Source organism: Schistocerca serialis, chromosome 10, assembly GCF_023864345.2.
Source record: "Schistocerca serialis cubense isolate TAMUIC-IGC-003099 chromosome 10, iqSchSeri2.2, whole genome shotgun sequence".
Classification (NCBI taxonomy): domain Eukaryota; kingdom Metazoa; phylum Arthropoda; class Insecta; order Orthoptera; family Acrididae; genus Schistocerca; species Schistocerca serialis.
The window spans coordinates 36,299,404-36,325,811 of NC_064647.1; the positions used below are offsets into that span (position 1 = coordinate 36,299,404).

At 39.1% G+C, this 26,408-nt stretch overlaps 1 protein-coding gene and 1 long non-coding RNA gene across 2 annotated transcripts in view; one reads left to right on the forward strand and one right to left on the reverse strand.

Annotated features, from left to right (window-relative positions):
• The first annotated feature begins 3,550 nt into the window (after positions 1 to 3,550).
• Positions 3,551 to 3,840, forward strand: LOC126425238 (uncharacterized). The gene is made up of 2 exons (XR_007576272.1): positions 3,551 to 3,690; positions 3,752 to 3,840. It is a non-coding gene; the product is annotated as an uncharacterized LOC126425238 (long non-coding RNA).
• LOC126425235 (EH domain-containing protein 1-like) overlaps positions 3,681 to 26,408 on the reverse strand; it is a 50,324-nt gene continuing 27,596 nt past the window's right edge. The window contains exons 5-7 of the mRNA XM_050088194.1: positions 13,165 to 13,327; positions 7,053 to 7,217; positions 3,681 to 4,592 (exon numbers count right to left, since the gene is read on the reverse strand). Of these exons, the coding sequence (XP_049944151.1) occupies positions 4,348 to 4,592; positions 7,053 to 7,217; positions 13,165 to 13,327 (573 nt within the window). The 3' untranslated portion in view covers positions 3,681 to 4,347. The remainder of the gene's footprint in view (positions 4,593 to 7,052; positions 7,218 to 13,164; positions 13,328 to 26,408) is intronic.

Genomic DNA, 26,408 nt, shown 5'->3' on the forward strand with positions numbered 1-26,408 from the left:
AGACTCAAAATCAAGGAAAAAAAAAAAAAAATTTCCCCAATCTAAGCTGCACCTGAAATTTGAGACTCGAAATTCAAGGGGAGAGAAAAGTTTATGGCCGCTCCTCCAAATCGAAACAAAGGTGGTCCATTGTAATATGAGACACAATTTAGGTCGAATGAATGACGATACAGCTACAGTAGTTTGGTTCGAGTCGTAAGCTTTACCAGGTACCTATTGCTGTGTGTCAGGTGCTCCGTCCGTATTTATACGGGTACCCTTCCTTCTTCACGCGTTTCATCTTGTTTGAATTCATTGCTTGTTTTTCTTTGATCTGACAAGTGCCGTTCTCTTTGTTATAGGTGTTTACGTCACTCTAAAACTGAAAATGCCTTATTGTACTGTGTCATCCATTGTTTGTCGCATTCTGATACGAATGTTTACGACCTATCGCCGATCACGGCATGGCTTGCTTTAGTGTGCGCTGCCGCTGCTTACCATTAAAAAATGAGAGAGGAATTGTCTCATTAGCAAAACATTGGAATGAGACTGCTATTTGTTGTTACTTACACTGTTGCTTTCTTTGATAATGGTCAATAAGAACCAAATAATAGACTGCGTATGATAGAAGATGTTCTGAACGAGAGTTTAGCGAAAAGTTTTCTCCGTTTGAAAATCTTTGCAATTTAAAAATGTAGTCAATTGCCGTGCTTCATTTCTGACTGTATCACTATTAGGTATAAGAATAATACGAATATAAACATGACAGTTTATTCTTCCACGTTTGCTGTTGTCTCACTCTAGTTTCGTAGTTTATGGGGCAGATAGGATTTAAATGAGATAGCAGCAAACACGAAACGATACATGGCAAAATGTTTATATTCGTATTATTCTTACGGTGAAGAGAATACTGCATGTGATTCACAATTCACAAAAATTCCTATTAGCAACCATCTCTTCTCACAAGTAGGAAAAAATTCAAAACGTAGAGTTGGCCATATTGACAAACATCCCAAACAGTCTTGCCAGTGGATTTTCGTAGTACATTGAAATGCTGCTACATTCGAAGATGAACAATATGGAATTTGTATTTACTTCGTTGGATAATGTATGAAAATGCAGTGGTCGAAACACGGGGCGGAGAAAAAAGCTCGTCTTCCATCTTTGTTTTGGAAATTTATTTACTGACGCAGAGGTTTTGGCGCCAGTATTTATTTTAGTGCCTGCAAAGCATGCCTGTGTAGCGCTACATATATTCGACGGCAGAAGTTCGATGTGGCGGCACCTACCAACATTTTTCAGAACTTCCGCTTGCTTTACACTCGATTCTAAGCCGCAGGCGGTGTTTTGAATTACAAAAACCGGAAAAAAAGTGCGGCTTAGATTCGAGTAAATACGGTAAGCATTAGCTTTACCTACAATTTGACCTATATGTTCATTCTCTTAGATATCCCCAACAATTGTTACATCCAGGCATTTTCACAAGTTGACCAACTCCAGTTGTGACAGATATTGTGTTTTTGCATTCTGTGAATTTTCGTTATGGTTTCACGACAATCTATTTTTATGACAGACCTTACAGACTTGCGACAATGAAAAACTAATGGAGTCCCCCAAGTTAGTACATCTGCAGAAAGAGCAGAAATTTGTGAAGGGATATCTAGAGCTACTACATCTACGAAAGTGTATTGGGATCATGGAGATACATTGTTCGCTAAAGGTGACTGTAGAAGAGAAACTACTTTTAAGAATAGTGGTAGAATGGCTTTGACAAAGATTGTTGCCTGTAACAAGACCACTGCTATGAGAGCCACTGCAGAACTTAATAGGAATCTATGTAACAGAGCATAATGTGAATTAAGTAAATGAAACATTTGTGAAAGCATTTCTAGTGGCAAACATCTGTAAATCAGATGAATACAAAGAAGAGGGCTCATTGGTTCAGAAAGAATTTTAAATATTGACTGACGGAAATATTTAACATGCGCACACATCTACTTCTATAATCTTCCCTACCACAGTGCACATTTACATATAGATCTTGCAAAAGCCTTTTTTAGGATCTCAGAATTCTTACACTCGCTTCCCAGTACATTTTCCCATTGTAAATGTATACACTGTTGACAGTATAAATCAATTTCAAAAGAACTGTGGTACACACAGACATAGAAACAATGTAGACCCTGCCTCGTGTGTATCTTTCAGAGTGAAGTTATGAACGCAGGTGGAGAAAATATTCAACAAGCTCCCATCTAATGTACAGCAAGAACTTGGGAATCATGGCCAATTCAAAAGAAATGAGAAACTTAACTCATTAGTCCCTCTTTCCACAAATTATCTGAACATCTTGATTCAGGGAATGAAACAGTCTGTTGCCTACATGACAAATAGCAATATTCATCGAAAAGCTGCACATGAAGCACAAGTAGTAATGTACCGTAAATTGTAACCATGTAAATATTGTGCCACGAATGGCAAATGAACAGCAACTCTTGACGTATAAGCAAGTGAGGAGACAGTAGCATCCCCTCACTCCCCACTTCCTCAAAGCAGCAGCTTTTCTTTAATTTACTCAATTATATTTAGATGGCTTAAGCACAAATGAAATTAAATGGTATAGTCGTAGTTTTCTAACATAGTATACAGAAATTACATTTTTATGGTGTTCTTGCTTTTTGTTAATGTATGCTTTGACTTACTCCACGTCCCTGAAGGTTCTCCTTTGTAGGTTCTCAGAACCCAATGAATAAATGAGAATTTAAAAAAAAGCACACAGCCCAGTCTTCTTCCAGTTTTAAACTACAGAGGAAATTTTGTATTGGTTTGGGTAGTCACTTCATGCTTCTCAGGGGGTGTAATGTCATAGTGATCAGAAGGGCCCACTGTAGATAGAGACAAAACAGTATTGTGGCAAGACTTTATTAATACTGTACACATTTTCATCAATAAATAAGGAAAGGTGTATAATAAAATCAATCTGGTTAAAATTTTTACCATCCAAAGCATCTACTGCTAAACTCATTTTCTATACAAAATAGAGATTGTTTAGTATTAAATATTTGATAGTTATGACGGTACATAACATGGACTAATTTTAAAAATTTCCTTGTTTGGAAATAGTTTTCAGTGAACACTGTAATTATAAATATGAAATAAATGAACTATCTGTAATTCAGTCGTTCTGCATATTAAAATGTACAACGCTGCACCATCAGTATCAAAAATTAGAATTTCTGCAGCCTATTTAATGATCTCTTCTGCTGTGAAACTGTAAAGTAAAATTGAGTGAAGTCAATAAACAATGTTTTACTCTGGTGTACTGTAATTCATGGCAACATGGGTTTGATCCTTTACAAATCAATCCTTCCTAACTAACTAACTAACTCACTCACTCACTCACTCACTCACTCACTCTCTCTCTCTCTCTCTCCCCCTCCCCTCTCCCCCCCCCCCCCCCTCCCCCCAATCCCTCTCTCTGCCAACCACAAACATTCTGCAAATCAGCTGCAGTACATTACATTCACAAAAATATTTATGAAAAAATTATTAAGCCAATAGGAAGACAATACACCTCCAAGTGGAAAATAAGTCTCATATGTACACAACAAAGAGCACAAGTCAAGTCACAAGTGCTACAACCAAATGTGTGCAACAAATTCTATGCAACATACCAGTGGGAGAAGAGAGAGACAGACAGAGACAGAGACAAATGTGTGCAACAAATTCTATGCAACAAACCAGTGGGAGAAGAGAGAGACAGACAGAGACAGAGACAGTGTGTGTGTGTGTGTGTGTGTGTGTGTGTGTGTGTGTGTGTGTGTGTGAGAGAGAGAGAGAGAGAGAGAGAGAGAGAGAGAGAGATATTATGTATATATTACTTTTTATGATGAATAAATGAAGTAAAAATCACAAGCATAAAGTAATAAAAATGAAGTAATGAAGGAAGACTTGGTACTAGCAACACAGCACAATTCTCAAAAAGTAAAAAACAGGAAAATGATTCAAAATGAAATGCCTTGTTTGCTACACATCAAATGAGTGTGGGATTATCTCAAGTATTCTCTGAATAAGGAACAGCTGAAAAATTTTATATGTTACAAAAACACATAACAACAGGAAATTTTAAGTAGCTACTTACATCAATCACAGATAGCATAATTTGTCAACAATTGAGTATCACATAGCAAACCTGTGAGAATTTCAGCAAAGAAACTGGGATAACATTTTACATTGGGTACAACCAGATTAGATTTTGTTTACAGAAAGCACTGATCACAAACAATCTTACAAAATAATTCTCACAGTCATCTACTCCTTTGTACAATAGGAACACAGTAATGCTTCTCAATACTGGCATGTTTTTCACAGTTAGATTTTGTTTGGAATTTCTACCCTGCTTTCAACATTGTTTGCTAAACGTTTCGATGGTGGTATCAAATGTTCTGGCAACGTTTCAGGCAAATTGTGACCGTCTGCCTTCAACCTCACGAGATACATCGCCAAAGCAAATTCGTCTTTGTCGAGCATATTATCCTTGTCCACATCTGCTAGTAACCATATACTGTTCAAGATATGGCTCGAAAGCTTCGACTTCCGTAGTTCGTCCTTCACATCTGTGGAAGAAGTAAAAAGAAAAGCAGAACATTATTGTTTTTTATTTTTCTAAATTACACACACATAAAAAAATCATCACTTTCATAATTATCACGTAGAATCAAAACACAGACACAATGTGGCCGAGAGTCTCCAGAAATCGACAGCGGCTCATCCCACATAACGTAATGGCATTCAGTCTTTGGGAGAAGGTTCTTGCACACATGCACGTGCGCACGGGCACCCACACACACACACACACACACACACACACACACACACACACACACACACACACAGAAAATGGCCTATCACTCTACTTAGGAAAAACACAGGTCACTTCATTTGGTACAGGTCAATAACAACCGAGCACAGAGAAAAGGAAATACGTGAAACAGAATGGTCAACATTCCTGGCTGTGAATATTACTGATGAGTACTCACTTGAAAATCACATACATCACAGATATTATTAAATACCCCAGTTCAGCAATATTGTGTGTGCTAGTTGATTCTCATGATGAAAGCATTAGAATGTTGGTCTACTTCGCACACTTTCATTAAAGAGTGTGATTTGGAATCATTTTCATCTGAAACTTCACATTTAAACACAAAGTATCCACTGCAGAGAAAAATGCTGAAAAAGATAATATCTGGTGCCCATACTTGAACTTTATGTAGGCTACTTGTCACACTAACTACAGCACCACACTAAATAGTTGTGGAGAAACAGTTCCTATTTGAAAATAGTAGTAGCACTCATAAATATAATACTAGGGACAAAAATGCCTTATACAAATCAAATCTCAGTCTTACTCTTACATAGAAATATATAAACTATGTTGTTGTTGTTGTGGTCTTCAGTCCTGAGACTGGTTTGATGCAGCTCTCCATGCTACTCTATCCTGTGCAAGCTTCTTCATCTCCCAAAGTCATAAAATTATTTGATCTCTTCCATTGTGGTTAAAGATGGTGGTAGACAATGAAAAAGCTCGAAAATCAAAATGAATTAATTTGTTCTTGACCACTACTACTCTTTACAAGACATTCCATCTAGATAATGTGTGGTTTTGTTGCAATTTTTTATTTTATTGTGAAAAATTCAGTGAATCAATCATACAGAACAATAACAATACCAGAGAAGGAAAGTTGCTACTCACCATATAGCAGAGATGCTGAGTTGCGATAGGCACAACAAAAAGATTCACACAATTAAAGCTTTCGGTCATTAAACCACACTGAAACCACACTGGCAGTGTCGTTTCAGCTCTCTGAGACTGCACACATGTGTGCAAGTTTTGTGTGTGTGTGTGTGTGTGTGTGTGTGTGTGTGTGTGTGTGTGTGCACGCGCGCGCGCGCGCGTGTGTGTATGTGTGTCTACTGCTGACAAAGGCCTTAATGGCTGAAAGCTTTAATGGTGTTAATCTTTTTGTTGTGCCTATCACGACTCAGCATCTGTACTATATGGTGAGTAGCAACTTTCCTTCTCTGGTATTGTTACATTCCATCCTGGATTTTCCATTCTTTGATACAGAGCAGTAAGTAATAATGGACTTCTGAGTGTACTTAGTTCTTTGTTACGATTCTGCTTCATTCCATTTTCTGAAAATTAAGCTGCCTCTAGCAAATACTTAAACTTCTATCATCCACTGAGACTGAACTTTATCCCTAATGTAACAAACATTAATGTCTAGTTACAGGTAACACTGCAGTCTTGAAAACAGTTAGCAATATTTTCCTCCTTCACAATTCAAATTTTCATTCTTCTCCTCTGAACGAGGGCACCTCCGAATTTTTTATGTGAATATTCTCTAGTCTCTTTAAATAAAACAAACATGAGCAACATTCTACATGTTTATTCTTCATGTCTACATATTTGCAGCCTTCTGCTGCTAGAGGGCTCCGAATCGTAGCATGTAACACAGCAGTATGTAATGTAACTATGTCGGTGCATGAGAAACAGTGTGCTGTACTCGAGTTTCAAATTTGAAAAGCTCATCCACAAGTAGAGCACTCTCCTTCAGCACAACGATGCCAGACCACATACAAATACTGCGACACTTGCAACGATCCATTGCCCTGTGTTCAGTGTCTTTGGTCATCCTCTACCCAGTTCAGACTCAGCCCCATCCAATTTTCATCTGTTTCCAAAATTTAAAGAACACCTTCAAGGACTTCACTTTGATGGTGATGAAGTGGTGCAAGCAGAGCCGAGGTTGTGGCTCCATCGAGAAAGTCAAATATTCTACAGTGACTGTATTGACAAACTGGTCTGTCGTTCGAAGAAACCTATTTGTCGCCAGGATGACTATGTTGAGAAATAAATATCCAGAAATGAAGAACAAAGATGCATAATGTCAATAACATTTGTTTTATTAAAAAAGTTTTAAGTTTTCACATAAAATATTTGGAGGCACTAGTTTTCAGCATGTCCTCATATATGAAATTTATAATTTTAGTTTTCAGTGTTTCTGACCTACCTGTTTTTGTCAGCTTTCCATGCTGTGGCTTCAGATTATCAAACGTGTCATCATACTGGCTCCGAAATTTTTCAACAACCCATTCCTTTTCTCCTAAGCCTTGCCTGATACCTTCTCTCTCACTGAACGGATTTTCTGTGTCGACGACACTCACAAATGCACCACCTGAAAGTATGTGGCATTGTTAGTCATTGGGAAAACTATCACAATTTTGGCCAGAAAGTTACCGGCAAAACAAATAGCAATCGTATTCGAAAAAATAAAAATAAAGAAAACATTAATTTTGGCAGATTGATAACTCTGCACACAATTCTTACTAAGGATGTGTGAATAAGCATTGAACAATGGCTTCTGGAAATCAACTTTATGACAACAAACCAAAATTATAAAATAAATTCATTACTTCAGAACAACAAACTGTAGTTATCAACTACAAATGGCAATGGTTAGAACCTCCATAATACATTGCAACCACATGTCACTCACTACTCCAAAACCCACCACAGAAAATGTGGCAGAGGGTATTAGGTACCAATTTCCTATTCCATTCACAAATGGTGTGCAAAAAGACAAGCGTCAGTAACCCTCCACGTGAAGTGAAAAAGGATGTGGTTAAATGGTTTCGGTTTGGGGAGATATTGTGTAAAGAGAGGGGTGCTTTTCTGAGTTTGAGGGTGTGACTGGAGAATTAGCAACATTTGTAGATATAGGACAAGATATCACCAATGAAACAGAACAGAACAGTGGGTTTAGGACCTCATTCATTTTTATTTATTTATTTATTTATTTTTAATAGTAAAGTTGTTACTCAATATGCAGCGGAGATGCTGAGTTGCAGATAGGCATATTGTTTGATTTTATTTATTGCTTGATTTATTTATTTAACCTATCAGGGTTAGGGCAACGAGGCTCTCATACTGTTACATGTAACCAGGCATTCTACATATTTCGCATTACACATGTTACGATTAGCGCATTACATCTAAAGTAGAATACAATATTTAGAAATTAATGACAGTGTACAAAAGACATAGTTTACATTCTTTTGCGAGTAGTATAACAATAAAGACAATTACAGGAAGATAGACTTAAACTATGAGCACTGGCAGAAATGGATACGAGGGAAAGGCCGGAAGAGGGAGAGATGGAGGAATGTGATAGAATGCAATGTGTGAAGACGGGGGAAAAGAAAGTGATGCACCCGAGGAATGAAAAGACAAAAAAGTGTACCCAGGGGAAGATGGAAGCATTTGTTTCACTGTCTGATAGGAGGAAAACTGGGCACATTTGAGAATTATGGAAACATTTGAGGGTGACAAAAGGAAGTGCTTCAGTTACTTCTTAACAGCAAAAGGGCATCAAATTGTGTGTAGAGTGCACATTAGCTCATCTCGAGGCACACAACGGCAACAGAGAAGGCATTTCCAATGTTTCTGCTTTACTTATGGGCACAGCTCAGACACTATAATCCGTTCATCATAAGAATAAACCAGATGTAAACAAACACAAACGTGATGATTGGTCAGAAGCCGTAGCACATCTACACTGGTGTTGTTACGCTCTTGGAAGTAGTTCCTACTTATATATTAGATATCTTATCACTAAGTTACATTAAATAAAACTTTAAGATATTCAAATGTATTAAGAGCAATCAACGTTTTTCTTAATCACGCTGTAGCCACGTAGTTTTTGTTTCAAATATCGTGTACAGTCTCAGCCTCTGCAGAGTTGTGCTCTGATTGTCACGCTGTTAATGCGGAGTATGAAAATGGCCGAGGCTGCTTTGTGCTCCGTAGTGAAACATGTGCGTGGAACACAGTTAAAAAGTGCCAAGAAATAGGCTGTTCTTAATGTTTTTCGTAAATTTATGGAGATAACTGGCTTTGAAGTTTTTCCAGTTTTGTCTATGATGCAGTTGATAAACTAACACACATTGAATGTGTAGCACAGTCAGTAGTGTAATGGAATGTAAAGCAAAGGAGGTTATTCATGCGTTTGTTCAAATTTCCCCAGTATCATTTTTTTCTTCTCATTCAATTTGAAATACCTATATCTCGTAATTATGAAACTCATCATCTTTTTTTATGAATAATGCACATCTTCTTGTTTCTAATTACATACTGGATGTGAAATTCCTTTTTCTTCAATTTCAAATACAAATTCTTAATTATTGATGTTTTATGAAAGACTGTTCGTAAAAGTTTTTTAATTAAGGAAACAAGGCAAAAATGAAAAATCAAATCCTGTTTATTTGGACTATGTCCATCATTTTATAACACAGAGGTAGATAAGTAAATGTATAAACATGAAAAACAATCATTTTCACAGCATCGAACACATCATACAAATGCCGCATTTTTACATTTGCTACTGTACCATTACAATATTAACCCAACAGAACCGATCTGGAGCCAAGCTGCGGGATTTGGCCCGAGACGTAAACAGACCGTTAAGCTGCCAGACGTACTGGAACTAACGCACACAGCTTTTTCACACGTCACTGCTGAACTCTGGCGGGATATAGAATGGCTCGTCATAAAAGAAGAAGAGAAAATGTTGCGCCTGGTTGGCTTTGTGGGTTCTGTTGTCGATAGGCTCGATATCCACAAAACAGGTGATACCTCCAGAATTGAAATGTATTTTTCGGATTCGGATAAGGAAAGAGCTAAGATATTACCAGACGACTGACTGTAAGTAATACCTTCAGTGGCTTGAATATTTAACTATATGGCGAAATCCTTGAATACTCTCTTATGTTACACACAGCTTATGCAGAAAAATTACCCTGTGATTAAGTTAGGAATTTTCATCATTCTTGTTTTTCGCTACAATAGTATGTTAGCTAAAAACGATAATGTGTTGCAGTTTTCATCTAGTTGTCTAAGGAGCGTATTGTGGGAGATCTGCAGTGTATTATTTCATGCTGCTTAAAAATTAAATGATATTCGAAGCTGTATTGCTCCTCTGCTTGTCAGTCGATGTGCACGTAACGCACAGCACAAAACGTACCCATATTACCGTACTTGACAGTACTCGTGACAGCTTGGCTGTAGTCCCACGTGAAACTGAAACCCAATGAGGATTCAGCAAATGCAGAAGAACAAATAGTGCAATGTTTACACCAGGTTTATTCTTATGATGAACAGATTATAGATAAGAGAGACCTTGTGTTTCCATTACAGTGAGATGACAGGCACTTATCTCTGATGTGGGCTACTGAGGTGCTGGCACACTGAGGAGTCGATGAAGCAGAAACAGTGCGCAGTAACTCGTCTGATCACAACTGACCTAACTAGGTATACAAAGCAATGACGTGGTCGTACAGACAAATGTTGCAGGTGGAACACATTAAAATATTCACAATTAGTTATAATGGTCTCATATTCTCACCACTTTGACCATGCAGGATTAGTCTGCAATAACAGATTCAGTATAATGAAAGCACAAGTTCACATTTCACGTCTTGTGGAAATCAAATGATGGAAAGTCTAGATAGGAATATCAACAATGTTACAGAAAGGGTATACTGCTACTCACGGTCAACACGACATGTCGAGTTACAGACAGGCACAACGAAATGACTATTAAACATTTAGCTTTCGGCCAGAGACTTCACACGGGCAAGCACACCTCACACACACAATCGCTATCTCCAGCTGCTCTGACCAGAAATCTTGTGGAAATATGCTCTGAAACTATTTAAGGACTTACAGGCAAGCGGAAGTATGTGGCAACAGTATTTTCTGTCTAGTTGAAAAGCTTATCCAAAGTTGCAGCCAAATTCTTCCCTCTTTTCTGATATGGTACTGGAATACTATAAAGATAAATATAAGAAATTGTTTGTGGGATTCATAACCTATTAATTTCTTATGGGATAAGAAAATCTTCTCAAACTGTTCTGCCACTGACACGGTTTACTCGGAAAATGAGCCTCTCCGCTTTCTCCAATCTTCCTGAGCCCTCTCTGCAGCTGTTCTTTCCTGGCCTTCCCCTCTCTTTTGTGTGCATTCTTGCACACCTTTAGTCTTCTCCTCAGCTTCTCACTATTCATCTTTATCTCGTGCATCTTCCTATACATCTTCATTTCTTTTTTCTTCAAATGTCCATATGCTCTTAATCTTCTTTCCTCAATATTCTCTTGTAAGTGTTCCACATGTGTTATTTCCCTAACACTTTCATTTCTTATCTCTTTCACATTTGTTTCACTTATCTGACTTTGCAAGCACCTTACTTTTTTGCCCTTTCATTCCTGACCCAGGTTTCTGCAGTGCAAAATGGAATAATGTGTTTAGTATGTCATTTTATTTCAGCCAAAGTTCTGAGTCATATGCAATATCATCATGTGCTCTGAGTAACCTATCCTTTCTTTCAGACTTACCCCAAACTATCCCACTCCCCTCCATGAAGTAGGAACTATTGGTTCCAAGAGCTAGAATAGTCTATGTACTTTCATGTTTGTGTATTGGCAATACATGGCCAGCAACTATGTATTAATTAGTTCACAGTGAATTTTCCTTTTGATATACATTTAAATTATCATCAGTCTTCAAGTAACTGTTAGGTAACATGTATTACATGTCTAATGCCCTGATCCAATGTACGGGACGATGTGAACACTCAAATCTCATCAGGTTGAATAAAAAAATAAATAAATAAATCATCATATGGCACAGCAGCCCTTTATGAGCCTTGACATTCTTCTTCTTCCTTTCCCCATTATTTATCCTGTCAGTTACAGAGTCTGCTTTTCCAGGACTTGGCAGATTTTATTTAATTATTTAATTCTGTGGCTGGATACCCTTCCTGGCACCGCAGTCAACGAGGTAACTTGAGGGGGAGAACTTGTGTGCCCCAGATGCCTGTGAATGTAAACTTTGTTCTCCAAGATATCATATTTTAACTATTTGTATACAACATCTGTTGAGGCATAATTTAGGGATAAGGCCAACATCTGTCCAATGAATGTGGGAAACTGTCTAGAAACCACACTCAGGCCGGCTGGTGTTTCAGCCCAAAGTCTGTAATCTGGGTAACCCTCGGCTTTCCACAGAAGGTCATTCCATTCTTTCTTGTGTATTGTCAAACTCCTCAAATTCTCGATCCCAATTTTCTTATATCCTGCTTGACAGCTTCCTCCCTTCTTAAGAACTGGACTTCCAATCCTCTGGGTTCCTTTGGGCACTGTGCTGCGTATTTCAATTGAATTTCTCAATTCTGTCATTAGCTCTCAGCACACAGATTGCCTTTTAATCTTGATACAGCTGACAATGTATGGTTCATTGGTTCATTATTCAGATTATATAATTCACAGTTGAATCTCCTCCTCCAGGCAAAACGAAAACATAAAATAAAAAAACTAGTTCTTTAGCTCAGATTGGAAACAATCAACAGGAAAACTGGCAGTGTCTTTGCTGCAGGAATAATCTCACATACGCTTCTGAAATGACATTTGGTGAGTACACAGATAGGGCATTATTGTACTGCATTGTTTTTGGCCAAAAATTCATGAACAAGCAGCAAAGCTCGAGCATGTCCCGTAAGTATTCCAGTACCATATCAGAAAAGAGGGAAGAATTTGGTTGCAACTTTGGATGAGCTTTTCAACTAGACAGGCATGGTGTAAAAGCCATGAACTATTTCGCCATAAATGTGTCTCCCTGGAACCCCCCCCCCCCCCCCCCCCCTCAAAGACTGCTTTGTGCAAATGGTGCTGAATTTAAAGGAGTACTCCCTATCGATCATTTAACACTGTGGCAAGAAATGGAAGAACACAGTGATTATAATCTTCTCACTTGACTATATTTTCCAATCAATATTCTGTCTTGGCAATCCAGAATGCTTACAATGAAACAAATGAGCCTTAGTTTCGACATCATATCCATACCCTTGTTTCAATATTAGTTTTATGGATATGATGTCTAAACTAAAAAAATCTTCAACAGATTTGCACACATAAACAAGTATGTTACATTTCAGCTGTTGTAAAGCAAACTAATCTTACCGTGAATAAACTTCTTGGATCCTAATTTTTCTTCTTCAATTTTCTCTGCTGCCAACATTGACATAAACAAGTATGTTACATTTCAGCTGTTGTAAAGCAAACTAATCTTACCGTGAATAAACTTCTTGGATCCTAATTTTTCTTCTTCAATTTTCTCTGCTGCCAACATTGACATGAACTTAGATATATCTTTCACCAGCATGTCATCGACAGACCTCAGGAGACTGGGTGTTATCCCCTCAAATCTGTCAAAGTTCGCAGAGTTCAGCAAGACCTATAAGAAAAATTAACCATTTCAATACAATTTAATGTGACACTACTAACTGCTTCATTCATTCATCACGTTATAGAGATCCCATCAAGAGAAAGAGAAGTCAAGCTGTACATTAACAATCAACTGTACATTGTCTTCTTTCTCCTTCTTTTTCCAGGCCTTATCCCGAACCTCCACAGGATTGCCACATTAATACGGATTAGTCAAAGTTAGTGATCAGAGGTGACCGAGTGTACTTCCTGTCATCATCCTTTGCTTCCCAGAACAGAAATTGTGTACCCCATCTATCTGTGTCTCGTGCTACACTGTGTCAAAGTGTGGGACTGTTTTTTAAGTGTTTGCAGATCCCATAACTGTGGTGGGATGGGAGTATTGCCCCAGTATACCACTAGTCGGATATGGGAAACCACGAAAAACTGACATCTGGGCTGTCCAGCACACTGGCCCTTATCGTTAATCTGCTGGGAGGACTCGACACAGGGCCAGTACGCTTCCCTGAGTCCCGGAAGCAGCGTGCCGATGCATGTGGCTATTTGGGCACAACTTAATCTGTACATTCTACTAACAATAAACTATCTGCATAGTGTGTGACACTATGCCTGCCTATACAGCTACTTGTCGCCTTGTAAATTAGAAGGAAAGCTGCTGCTTGTGTTATGTTATGTTATGTTCAATAGCAGTTGTCTTCTAATAGTAGTTTAATTTTTCTTGATAATATTTGTAGTTTTCAAAGAAAACAGTTACTTACATCTGAACAACAGGGGCTAGTTTACAATACAATACCTATCATACAGCTTTATTATGATCATTGCTACTTGACACATAATTAACAGAAATTTTCAGTCCATGAATCTAGATAGTTAGATAATTTGTAAGAGTGGTTAATGGGGTATGCATTAAATTTTCTTTTGAACTAATTGGGATTCCCAATTTATTGCTTTATGTTAGGTGCAAGCTTTTCGGACACTTTAAATCGTAAAACATGATGAATCCTGTGCTGCTTCAGTGCATCATGAAATTAAATGTTTTATGCTATGAATGTAATTCAAGCCTAGATATAAATTTAACTACAGAGAATCGCAACAAAGAACTTGTCTATCGTTTCCATTACATGGACATAAAAAAAAATTTTTAAAAAAAGTTTACAATATTACTAAGAAGGAACTCCAGATACAGTTTTAATTGCAATAAAGATGCTATATGAAAATACACAGAACCAGAATGGCTTAGAATATATATGGATGGTTCACAGAGTAATGATGCAGCTGGAAATTATTTAATCAATACCCCCTGGTTGAGCAGTATATTACAACTTTTATGCTCAATGATACACACTACAACCAGCAATAAACAACCTTACATACAGAATCAACTTATTTATAAAAGATGTGATATTGACTGATTCAAGAGCAGCCATTCAAGCAACCTCAACAAACCAATCTACAGAAACAAAACCATAAGTTTGGCAGTGTGGCCTGAGACTGCAAATGTGTGTGTGTGTGTGTGTGTGTGTGTGTGTGTGTGTGTGTGTGTGTGTGTGTGTGTGAGCGCAAACGTTTGTGTGTCGTCTATTTCTGACAAAGGCCTTACTGGCCGAAAGCTTTATTTGTGACAATCTTTTTGTTGTGCCTATCTGCTACTTAGCGTCTCCTCTATGTGGTGAGTAGCAACTTTCCTTTTCACAATATTGTTACAAGCCATAACTGAAATAATACATCCCTTACAGTAGCCTGCATCATGGACACAAATAAGAAAAGTGTTTCAATGGAAACCGTCACATGTAAGAATCGACAGAAATGAGACTGTTGACTTATTGGTCAGAAAAGGAAGTTGTATACAAGTTACAAAAAATCAATTTTATCTGATACACTTCAGAAACTTACATAGCAACTTTGGAATTCCATATAACAGACATAGCAAGTAAATCAAAAGGAAAATATGGAAAAACAGACAAGACCACCAGAAGTTATACAGGAGTAAACTGAGCAAGGAAGCAATAGACAGCTTTCAACTGACAATGGGACACAACTGTCTAGCCTAACATCTAAACAACACATAATTAATTTCCACAAATGAATGGCCTATTTGCAAAACTGGTGTTGTGGATTCAGATCACCTACTGACACGATCACGTTTGGATACCAAAGCACAGAAGGAAATGAACATCCACAAACTATATTGGGATGTTACAAATTAAACATTATACCTTTTGGCAACCTTTGCATCACTATTATTGTTGTTGTTGTTGTGGTCTTCAGTCCTGAGACTGGTTTGATGCAGCTCTCCATGCTACTCTACCCTGTGCAAGCTTCATCATCTCCCAGTACCTACTGCAGCCTACATCCTTCTGAATCTGCTTAGTGTATTCATCTCTTGGTCTCCCTCTACGATTTTTACCCTCCACGCTGCCCTCCAGTACTAAATTGGTGATCCCTCGATGTCTCAGAACATGTCCTACCAACCGATCTCTTCTTCTAGTCAAGTTGTGCCACAAGCTCCTCTTCTCCCCAATTCTATTCAATACCTCCTCATTAGTTATGTGATCTACCCATCTAATCTTCAGCATTCTTCTGTAGCACCACATTTCAAAGGCTTCTATTCTCTTCTTGTCTAAAGTATTTATCGTCAATGTTTCACTTCCATACATGGCTACACTCCATACAAATACTTTCAGAAACGACTTCCTGACATTTAAATCTATACTCGATGTTAACAAATTTTTCTTCTTCAGAAACGCTTTCCTTGCCATTGCCAGTCTACATTTTATATCCTCTCTACCTCGACCATTGTCAGTTATTTTGCTCGCCAAATAGCAAAGCTCCTTTACCACTTTAAGTGTCTCATTTCCTAATCTAATCCCCTCAGCATCACCCGACTTAATTCAACTACATTCCATTATCCTCGTATTGCTTTTGTTGATGTTCATCTTGCACCCTCCTTTCAAGACACTGTCCATTCCGTTCAGCTGCTCTTCCAAGTCCATTGCTGTCTCTGACAGAATTACAATGTCATCGGCGAACCTCAAAGTTTTTATTTCTTCTCCATGGATTTTAATACCTACTCCGAACTTTTCTTCTGTTTCCTTTACTGCTTGCTCAATATACAGATTGAATAACATCGGGGATAGGCTACAACCCTGTCTCACTCCCTTCCCAACCACTGCTTCCCTTTCATACCCCTCGACTCTTGTAACTGCCATCTGCTTTCTGAACAAATTATAAATAGCCTTTCGCTCCCTATATTTTACCCCTGCCACCTTCAGAATTTGAAAGAGAGTATTCCAATCAACATTGTCAAAAGCTTTCTCTAAGTCCACAAATGCTAGAAATGTAGGTTTGCCTTTCCTTAATCTTTCTTCTAATATAAGTCGTAGGGTCAGTATTGCCTCACGTGTTCCAACATTTCTACAGAATCCAAACTGATCTTCCCAGAGGTTGGTTTCTATCAGTTTTTCCATTTGTCTGTAAAGAATTCGCGTTAGTATTTTGCAGCTGTGACTTATTAAACTGATAGTTCGGTAATTTTCACATCTGTCAACACCTGCTTTCTTTGGGATTGGAATTATTATATTCTTCTTGAAGTCTGAGGGTATTTCGCCTGTCTCATACATCTTGCTCAGCAGATGGTAGAGTTTTGTCAGGACTGGCTCTCCCAAGCCCGTCAGTATTTCTAATGGAATGTTGTCTACTCCTGGGGCCTTGTTTCAACTAAGGTCTTTCAGTGCTCTGTCACACTCTTCACGCAGTATCATATCTCCCATTTCATCTTCATCTACATCCTCTTCCATTTCCATAATATTGTCCTCAAGTACTCCACCCTTGTATAGACCCTCTATATACTCCTTCCACCTTTCTGCTTTCCCTTCTTTGCTTAGAACTGAGTTTCCATCAAAGCTCTTGATATTCATGCAAGTGGTTCTCCTTTCTCCAAAGGTCTCTTTAATTTTCCTGTAAGCAGTATCTATCTTACCCCTAGTGAGATAAGTCTCTAGATCCTTACATTTGTCCTCTAGCCATCCCTGCTTAGCCATTTTGCACTTCCTGTTGACCTCATTTTTGAGACGTTTGTATTCCTTTTTGCCTGCTTCATTTACTGCATTTTTATATTTTCTTCTTTCATCAATTAAATTCAATATTTCTTCTGTTATCCAAGGGTTTCTACTAGCCCTCGTCTTTTTACCTATTTGATCCTCTACTGCCTTCACTATTTCATCCCTCAAAGCTACCCATTCTTCTTCTACTGTATTTCTTTCCCCCATTACTGTCAATTGTTCCCTTATACTCTCCCTGAATCTCTGTACAACCTCTGGTTCTTTCAGTTTATCCAGGTCCCATCTCCTTAAATTCCCACCTTTTTGCAGTTTCTTCAGTTTTAATCTACAGGTCATAACCAATAGATTGTGGTCAGAGTCCACATCTGCCCCTGGAAATGTCTTACAATTTAAAACCTGGTTCCTAAATCTCTGTCTTACCATTATATAATCTATCTGATACCTTCTAGTATCTCCAGGGTTCTTCCATGTATACAACCTTCTTTCATGATTCTTGAACCAAGTGTTAGCTATGATTAAGTTATGCTCTGCGCAAAATTCTACCAGGCGGCTTCCTCTTTCATTTCTTAGCCCCAATCCATATTCACCTACTATGTTTCCTTCTCTCCCTTTTCCTACTGATGATTTCCAGTCACCCATGACTATTAAATTTTCATCTCCCTTCACTACCCAAATAATTTCTTTTATTTCATCAATTTCTTCATCATCTGCAGAGCTAGTTGGCATATAAACTTGTACAACTGTAGTAGGCGTGGGCTTCGTATCTATCTTGGCCACAATAATGCGTTCACTATGCTGTTTGTAGGAGCTTACCCGTGCTCCTATTATTTTATTCATTATTAAACCTACACCTGCATTACCCTTATTTGATTTTGTATTTATAACCCTGTATTCACCTGACCAAAAGTCTTGTTCCTCCTTCCACCGAACTTCACTAATTCCCTCTATATCTAACTTCAACCTATCCATTTCCCTTTTTAAATTTTCTAACCTACCTGCCCGATTAAGGGATCTGACATTCCACGCTCTGATCCGTAAAACGCCAGTTTCCTTTCTCCTGATAATGACGTCCTCTTGAGTAGTCCCCGCCCGGAGATCTGAATGGGGGACTACTTTACCTCCGGAATATTTTACCCAAGAGGACGCCGTCATCATTTAATCATACAGTAAAGCTGCATGCCCTCGGGAAAAATTACGGCTGTAGTTTCCCCTTGCTTTCAGCCGTTCGCACCATCAGAACAGCAAGGCCGTTTTGGTTAGTGTTACAAGGCCAGATGAGTCGATCATCCAGACTGTTGCCCCTGCAACTACTGAAAAGGCTGCTGCCCCTCTTCAGGAACCACACGTTTGTCTGGCCTCTCAACAGATACCCCTCCGTTGTGGTTGCACCTACGGTACGGCTATCTGTATCGCTGAGGCACGCAAGCCTCCCCACCAACGGCAAGGTCCACGGTTCATGGGGGGGCATCACTATTACACGAATGAAAAAATGCTCCTCTTAGAATACAAAAAGGGTGAATATGTTCCTTTTCAAAAGACTCTGATAGAAAAGTGGGGTACCAACTGTCTCATCCTACCTTCCTCAAGATCTTAAAAAATGTTCCCGAAAATTTTGGCTTGTGAACATATTCGTGCTCTTTTTAACACGCAACTCACCTCTCACTGCCACAAGCTCCTCTGACTGTAACTTGCTCACACCCACCAGTCCATCACTGCAAGTCACAGTCACAGTCCCACTTGGCCATTCTCACTTACTCATTGTCATTATCTCTTTGTGTATCTGTCACTGTCTCCTGCTCCACAGCCACATTCTCTTTCATTCTCTCTTACTACTAGTCTCCTCTCACTGTCACTGTCTAACAGTTGCTCTCTCTTACTGCTATTATCTCAGCCACTCATTCTTACTGCTGCTGCCTCTTCTACTGTCAATATCTCTCTCTTCCTCACTGTCACTGTCATAGCCTCCGTCTCTCAGTATCGCTAGCTCCACCCAGTTCCACATTCTCCTCTTTATTCCTCTCCCATTGGCACTGTCTCCTTCACTCTTCCCCTAGCACTGTTCTGTCATTGTCAACTCTGATCCACTTCCTCTGTGTTCCTCTTTTTCTTTCACACTGCCTTTGTCTCCTTCATTCTTTCTATACCACAACCACGGTCTACCATCTTCTGGTATTTATTACTTATCCACGTCTTGCCCACTGCCACTGTCTGCTCATCTCTCAGCATTAAAAAATCTGAATATTTTCGCATATCAAATTTTTGGGAACATTTTTAAAGGTGCTGAGGAAGGTAGAATGAGGCAGCTGGTACCCCACTTTTCAGCCAGTGTCTTCTAAACAGCAGCATATTCACCTTCTTTGTGCTCTGATAGAAGCATTTTTCCGCCAGTTCCTTTCCTTTCCCTGCCACAGCAGAGCTTGTCACTCATATGCAAACCAATTTATGGGTCAGTAAAATCTTTATAGTTTTCTTGTGTGAAATTCAAGTAACACAACAGTAATTTTACACCTCAGTTGAGATTTTACATGCACAAAAATTTTGCATGTTCTTCAGTACTACAACATTGGGTTTCTAGGACACTTTAGATGATAATGGGGACACTTTACAGCATATTTCTCTGCACCGTGTCACTTTATAAACTATGTTTTTGTACACACCGGATTTTACATGTGTATTTCACATGTACATGTAGGGTGACTTTGTTCGGGATCCTACAAATATATTGTAAAAATTACACTCATTTCCTGCAAATAGCTGTCTGGGAACCTGCGGCTCAGTTTTGGTACCGAAAAACCAAGTTTTGGGGTTGTTTCTCAATAAGGGATAAAGAGTTTTGGAAACAAAAGATGGTACTTCTAGCTAAATGCCTACAGAACATAACATTTAAATCTACGCAACTTGCTGTCATTATTTATTATTTAGATTTTGTCTCACTCTGGATTTCACATGTGTAGTTTACATGTAGAAGTGGGGTAAATCTGAACCTCTATATCTCAGAAATTGGCAAAGATATCAAGAAAATTTTCACCATTGTTTGATATTGAAATTTTAGGAATACATCATAAAAATTTCAGTCATTTGCTGCCCATGAACTAATAGTGGCTCCATAAGCTCCTTAAGGTACAGGCACAGACCACATCACACGCAAAAAGAACCAGACACTTTCTTCCATTTGCCTAAGTAGGAGAAAAGGTGTAATATTCATACTCTGAGGTCATACCGTAGGACAGTGAGACTAGGACAAACCTTTTGTTTGCTATACAAATGGTCCCTGTCCCAATGTCTATGTGGAACACTTGACCCCACCTTTTTGTCACCAACAGAACCAAAGGTATGAGCCCAGAAGAATCCTGTTTTTACGAGCGGCATTTTGGACCATAAGTGATGCATGCTGTCTTGTGTGTACTGATTTATTTCTCTAAGTTATTATGTATGTACATCTTAAAATGTTCCTTGGATGCCAGAAATGTATGTTATAACTTTTCTGAGACTTCTGTTTTATATTACTATTATCATCATCATCATCATCATCATCGTCATCATTCTCACACATTAATTGTGTGTTAAGTTATTAATATTTTCACACTGATATGCAGTCAGATGTTAAATGCATTATGGATTAATTTCCAATAAAGCCATATGTAACAACAGTGTCCATTTCTTTTTATGAATCTGGAGATACTATCAAATGATTCACACAGTGTGTCCACCAACACAGATGCTGTGAAATACGACTGACATCATCGAATTACACAGCCCTGTACTATCAAAATTGGGGTTTTACAGCAGCCAACTTGGAAGGACAGCTTTGCTCAGGACAGGGATTTATATCAGAAATAAGATACATGGTGAACATTACAGAGCTATCAATAATTTACTAAAAATGACTGTTCCATGCCCACAAACTTTTATATTCGAAGAATGTATACTATCTAGCCCCTTCACTAGTGGAAAAATGAGGGCTGTCCTATGTGTAACCATATAATCAAAACTACACATTTTTTTTTACTGGTACCATTACCACTATTTTTGATCATATTTAAGGTTGCCATTTAGTGCCTATGGTATACTACTACAGAAAAATGTATACTATAATGTCATAGTACAGGCTCTGTTGCTACATAAATTGCAGTACAATTTGCCACAGCAAGAACCTATGTGTTTGAGAATGCGATGTCACCACAGTTTACACAAAAATCAATTCACTACAAGTTGTTGGGCTGATAGCTGAGTTGTCATATTCTTTACACGATATCTCAACACGATCCCAAGTTGTTTTCTTCAGGTATCAATATCGTCACTCGGTTTCAGACTGCAACCAAACTGCAGATGGGATGCGCTGCACACTGTCCTAGCAATTATGCAGCTGGATACTACTGTTGCGGCAGTCTGAACTGCAACATGCTGTAGCATAAAGCCAGCTACATAGCCAGGGTGGCTACTCAAACTTGGAAAAAAAAAAATCCCTGGTAATTCCAGAAGTGAGGAGGAACATGGTGTCAAGAAGCTCCTGATAATTAATGGTGAGCAGGGCATGAGGGGGAAGGGGGGGGGGGGGGAGTAGCATACCACATTAATGACTTTTCTTTTCTCTCAGCTGAGCTATATACCAGCAATAAGCAGTACTTCATCTCAGTTTTTAAACATCTATAATTTATATGGAGTAATATTCACATAATTAACACACTTTGTAATATCAAGTATTTTAAAATTTGTGATTCGTAAAATTCAGTTTCAAAGTTAGGTTAAAAAAGCAGAATTCCCTGAGATTTTATGAAATTCCTAAAATTCCCTGAGATTCCCGTGATTTCTCCAAACAAAATGCAGTTCCCTGAGATTTCCAGTTTTCCATAAGAACTGCCACCCCGGTAACAGTAACCGAGCTCCTGTGATAACACAACTAGCCAGGGCAAGTATACAGCCAAAGAGCTACAGCTCAACTGGGCATCACTGTCAACAGGGCAAAGCTGCCGGTCTACTCACTATCAGCTCGCACTGACGATACCGAGCTTCAAACTGGTACCGCTGAGGTGAAGCCTCTCGTCGGGTGCTGTCGCCTTACTCTCTACTCTGCGTTCAAGACTCCCAGGTGTGATTCGGAGTGCCTGCACCCCTGCCAGATCCATCAGGCTGAGTACTTCAGTCCAGCTGTAAGCTTGCCATGCAATGGGCTTCCGTCTCATTTTGGCATGGTTGCAGTCGCCGCCAACCTTTGGTACACCGTCTATGAGGACTTATCCACTGCCACTAGTCACAGTCGGTTGCAGCCGTCGACTATTGTACAAGGACAGTAGAGCAAAGGTTGTTTTACTGACCAGGACTTTCGACGCCATGCTCACCGTAATACTTGAAGATCCCCTCCCCACAGCTATTCGCACATGCCACTGTGGGGGCAGAAGTGGCCATCCTGGATCACTGGTTTCAGCACAGAGGTCATAGCACAAAGTATTTCTGTTTGTATGGAATAAAGTCTGCATTCAGCTCCCGAGGAGGACAACTAGGATTTTTTTTAATGTTTACTTTTATAAGGAGGTTGTTTGTGTTGTTGTCCCGGATGATAATTAGACGAAAAATGTGTCAAGATTTGTAAGCAGTGGGTCCTTGAGTTACAGCAATATGCGAACACATGAAGTAAGTCTAACAGTTTTATTAACAAAGGCTGATTATAAAACACGCACGCTACGCGCACCCATCATCACTGTGTCCGATATACTAATCACAGTCGTTTCGAAAGGCTCCACGATGAGCTAAGAAAAGAGACATCTTCGCACTCGAGGCCACGCTTGTTAATACAGCGTGCTCCGGACGGCAACCAGTCGCTTACGCCCTGCGTCGCACTGCAGCCGGACACACGTGTACTGGCCAAGCAAACTGTCAGCATTCCAGATCGGTCGGCTGGCAAGCATGTGTTTGTACCGTACGGCTGCGCACAACCCGTAGACCCTTACACTTCAGACAATATTGTAATATAGGTAGTAATAAACAGCTTCTGGTTCTCTTTTATTTTAAATGCATACAAAAACATGATGCATGGATCAACATCTTGATATCTGTCATCATGTTTCTAAATGATGTCATTTGCACACACTTTAAGAACTTGAATTTTATTACTAACTTTAAAAAATCTGTTGTTAAATAAACAACCCCCCCCCCATGAACCATGGACCTTGCCGTTGGTGGGGAGGCTTGCGTGCCTCAGCGATACAGATAGCCGTACCGTAGGTGCAACCACAACGGAGGGGTATCTGTTGAGAGGCCAGACAAACGTGTGGTTCCTGAAGAGGGGCAGCAGCCTTTTCAGTAGTTGCAAGGGCAACAGTCTGGATGATTCACTGATCTGGCCTTGTAACAATAACCAAAACGGCCTTGCTGTGCTGGTACTGCGAACGGCTGAAAGCAAGGGGAAACTACAGCCGTAATTTTTCCCGAGGGCATGCAGCTTTACTGTATGATTACATGATGATGGCGTCCTCTTGGGTAAAATATTCCGGAGGTAAAATAGTCCCCCATTCGGATCTCCGGGCGGGGACTACTCAAGAGGATGTCGTTATCAGGAGAAAGAAAACTGGCGTTCTACGGATCGGAGCGTGGAATGTCAGATCCCTTAATCAGGCAGGTAGGTTAGAAAATTTAAAAAGGGAAATGGATAGGTTGAAGTTAGATATAGTGGGAATTAGTGAAGTTCAGTGGCAGGAGGAACAAGACTTCTGGTCAGGTGACTACAGGGTTATAAACACAAAATCAAATAGGGGTAATGCAGGAGCAGGTTTAATAATGAATAGGAAAATAGGAATGCGGGTAAGCTACTACAAACAGCATAGTGAATGCATTATTGTGGCCAAGATAGATACGAAGCCCACACCTACTACAGTAGTACAACTTTATATGCCAACTAGCTCTGCAGATGACGAAGAAATTGAAGAAATGTATGATGAAATAAAAGAAATTATTCAGATTGTGAAGGGAGACGAAAATTTAATAGTCATGGGTGACTGGAATTCGAGTGTAGGAAAAGGGAGAGAAGGAAACTTAGTAGGTGAATATGGATTGGGGGACAGAAATGAAAGAGGAAGCCGCCTTGTAGAATTTTGCACAGAGCACAACATAATCATAACTAACACTTGGTTTAAGAATCATGAAAGAAGGTTGTATACATGGAAGAACCCTGGAGATACTAAAAGGTATCAGATTATATAATGGTAAGACAAAGATTTAGGAACCAGGTTTTAAATTTTAAGACATTTCCAGGGGCAGATATGGACTCTGACCACAATCTATTGGTTATGCCCTGTAGATTAAAACTGAAGAAACTGCAAAAAGGTGGGAATTTAAGGAGATGGGACCTGGATAAACTAAAAGAACCAGAGGTTGTACAGAGATTCAGGGAGAGCATAAGGGAGCAATTGACAGGAATGGGGGAAATAAATACAGTAGAAGAAGAATGGGTTGCTTTGAGGGATGAAGTAGTGAAGGCAGCAGAGGATCAAGTAGGTAAAAAGACGAGGGCTAGTAGAAATCCTTGGGTAACAGAAGAAATACTGAATTTAATTGAGGAAAGGAGAAAATATAAAAATGCAGTAAGTGAAACAGGCAAAAAGGAATACAAACGTCTCAAAAATGAGATCGACAGGAAGTGCAAAATGGCTAAGCAGGGATGGCTAGAGGACAAATGTAAGGATGTAGAGGCCTATCTCACTAGGGGTAAGATAGATACCGCCTACAGGAAAATTAAAGAGACCTTTGGAGATAAGAGAACGACTTGTATGAATATCAAGAGCTCAGATGGAAACCCAGTTCTAAGCAAAGAAGGGAAAGCAGAAAGGTGGAAGGAGTATATAGAGGGTCTATACAAGGGCGATGTACTTGAGGACAATATTATGGAAATGGAAGAGGATGTAGATGAAGATGAAATGGGAGATATGATACTGCGTGAAGAGTTTGACAGAGCACTGAAAGACCTGAGTCGAAACAAGGCCCCCGGAGTAGACAATATTCCATTGGAACTACTGACGGCCGTGGGAGAGCCAGTCCTGACAGAACTCTACCATCTGGTGAGCAAGATGTATGAAACAGGCGAAATACCTCAGACTTCAAGAAGAATATAATAATTCCAATCCCAAAGAAAGCAGGTGTTGACAGATGTGAAAATTACCGAACTATCAGCTTAATAAGTCACAGCTGCAAAATACTAACACGAATTCTTTACAGACGAATGGAAAAATTAGTAGAAGCCAACCTCGGGGAAGATCAGTTTGGATTCCGTAGAAACACTGGAACACGTGAAGCAATACTGACCTTACGACTTATCTTAGAAGAAAGATTAAGGAAAGGCAAACCTACGTTTCTAGCATTTGTAGACTTAGAGAAAGCTTTTGACAATGTTGACTGGAATACTCTCTTTCAAATTCTAAAGGTGGCAGGGGTAAAATACAGGGAGCGAAAGGCTATTTACAATTTGTACAGAAACCAGATGGCAGTTATAAGAGTCGAGGGACATGAAAGGGAAGCAGTGGTTGGGAAGGGAGTAAGACAGGGTTGTAGCCTCTCCCCGATGTTGTTCAATCTGTATATTGAGCAAGCAGTAAAGGAAACAAAAGAAAAATTAGGAGTAGGTATTAAAATTCATGGAGAAGAAATAAAAACTTTGAGGTTCGCCGATGACATTGTAATTCTGTCAGAGACAGCAAAGGACTTGGAAGAGCAGTTGAATGGAATGGACAGTGTCTTGAAAGGACAATATAAGATGAACATCAACAAAAGCAAAACAAGGATAATGGAATGTAGTCTAATTAAGTCGGGTGATGCTGAGGGAATTAGATTAGGAAATGAGGCACTTAAAGTAGTAAAGGAGTTTTGCTATTTGGGGAGCAAAATAACTGATGATGGTCGAAGTAGAGAGGATATAAAATCTAGGCTGGCAATGGCAAGGAAAGCGTTTATGAAGAAGAGAAATTTGTTAACATCGAGTATAGATTTAAATGTCAGGAAGTCGTTTCTGAAAGTATTCGTATGGAGTGTAGCCATGTATGG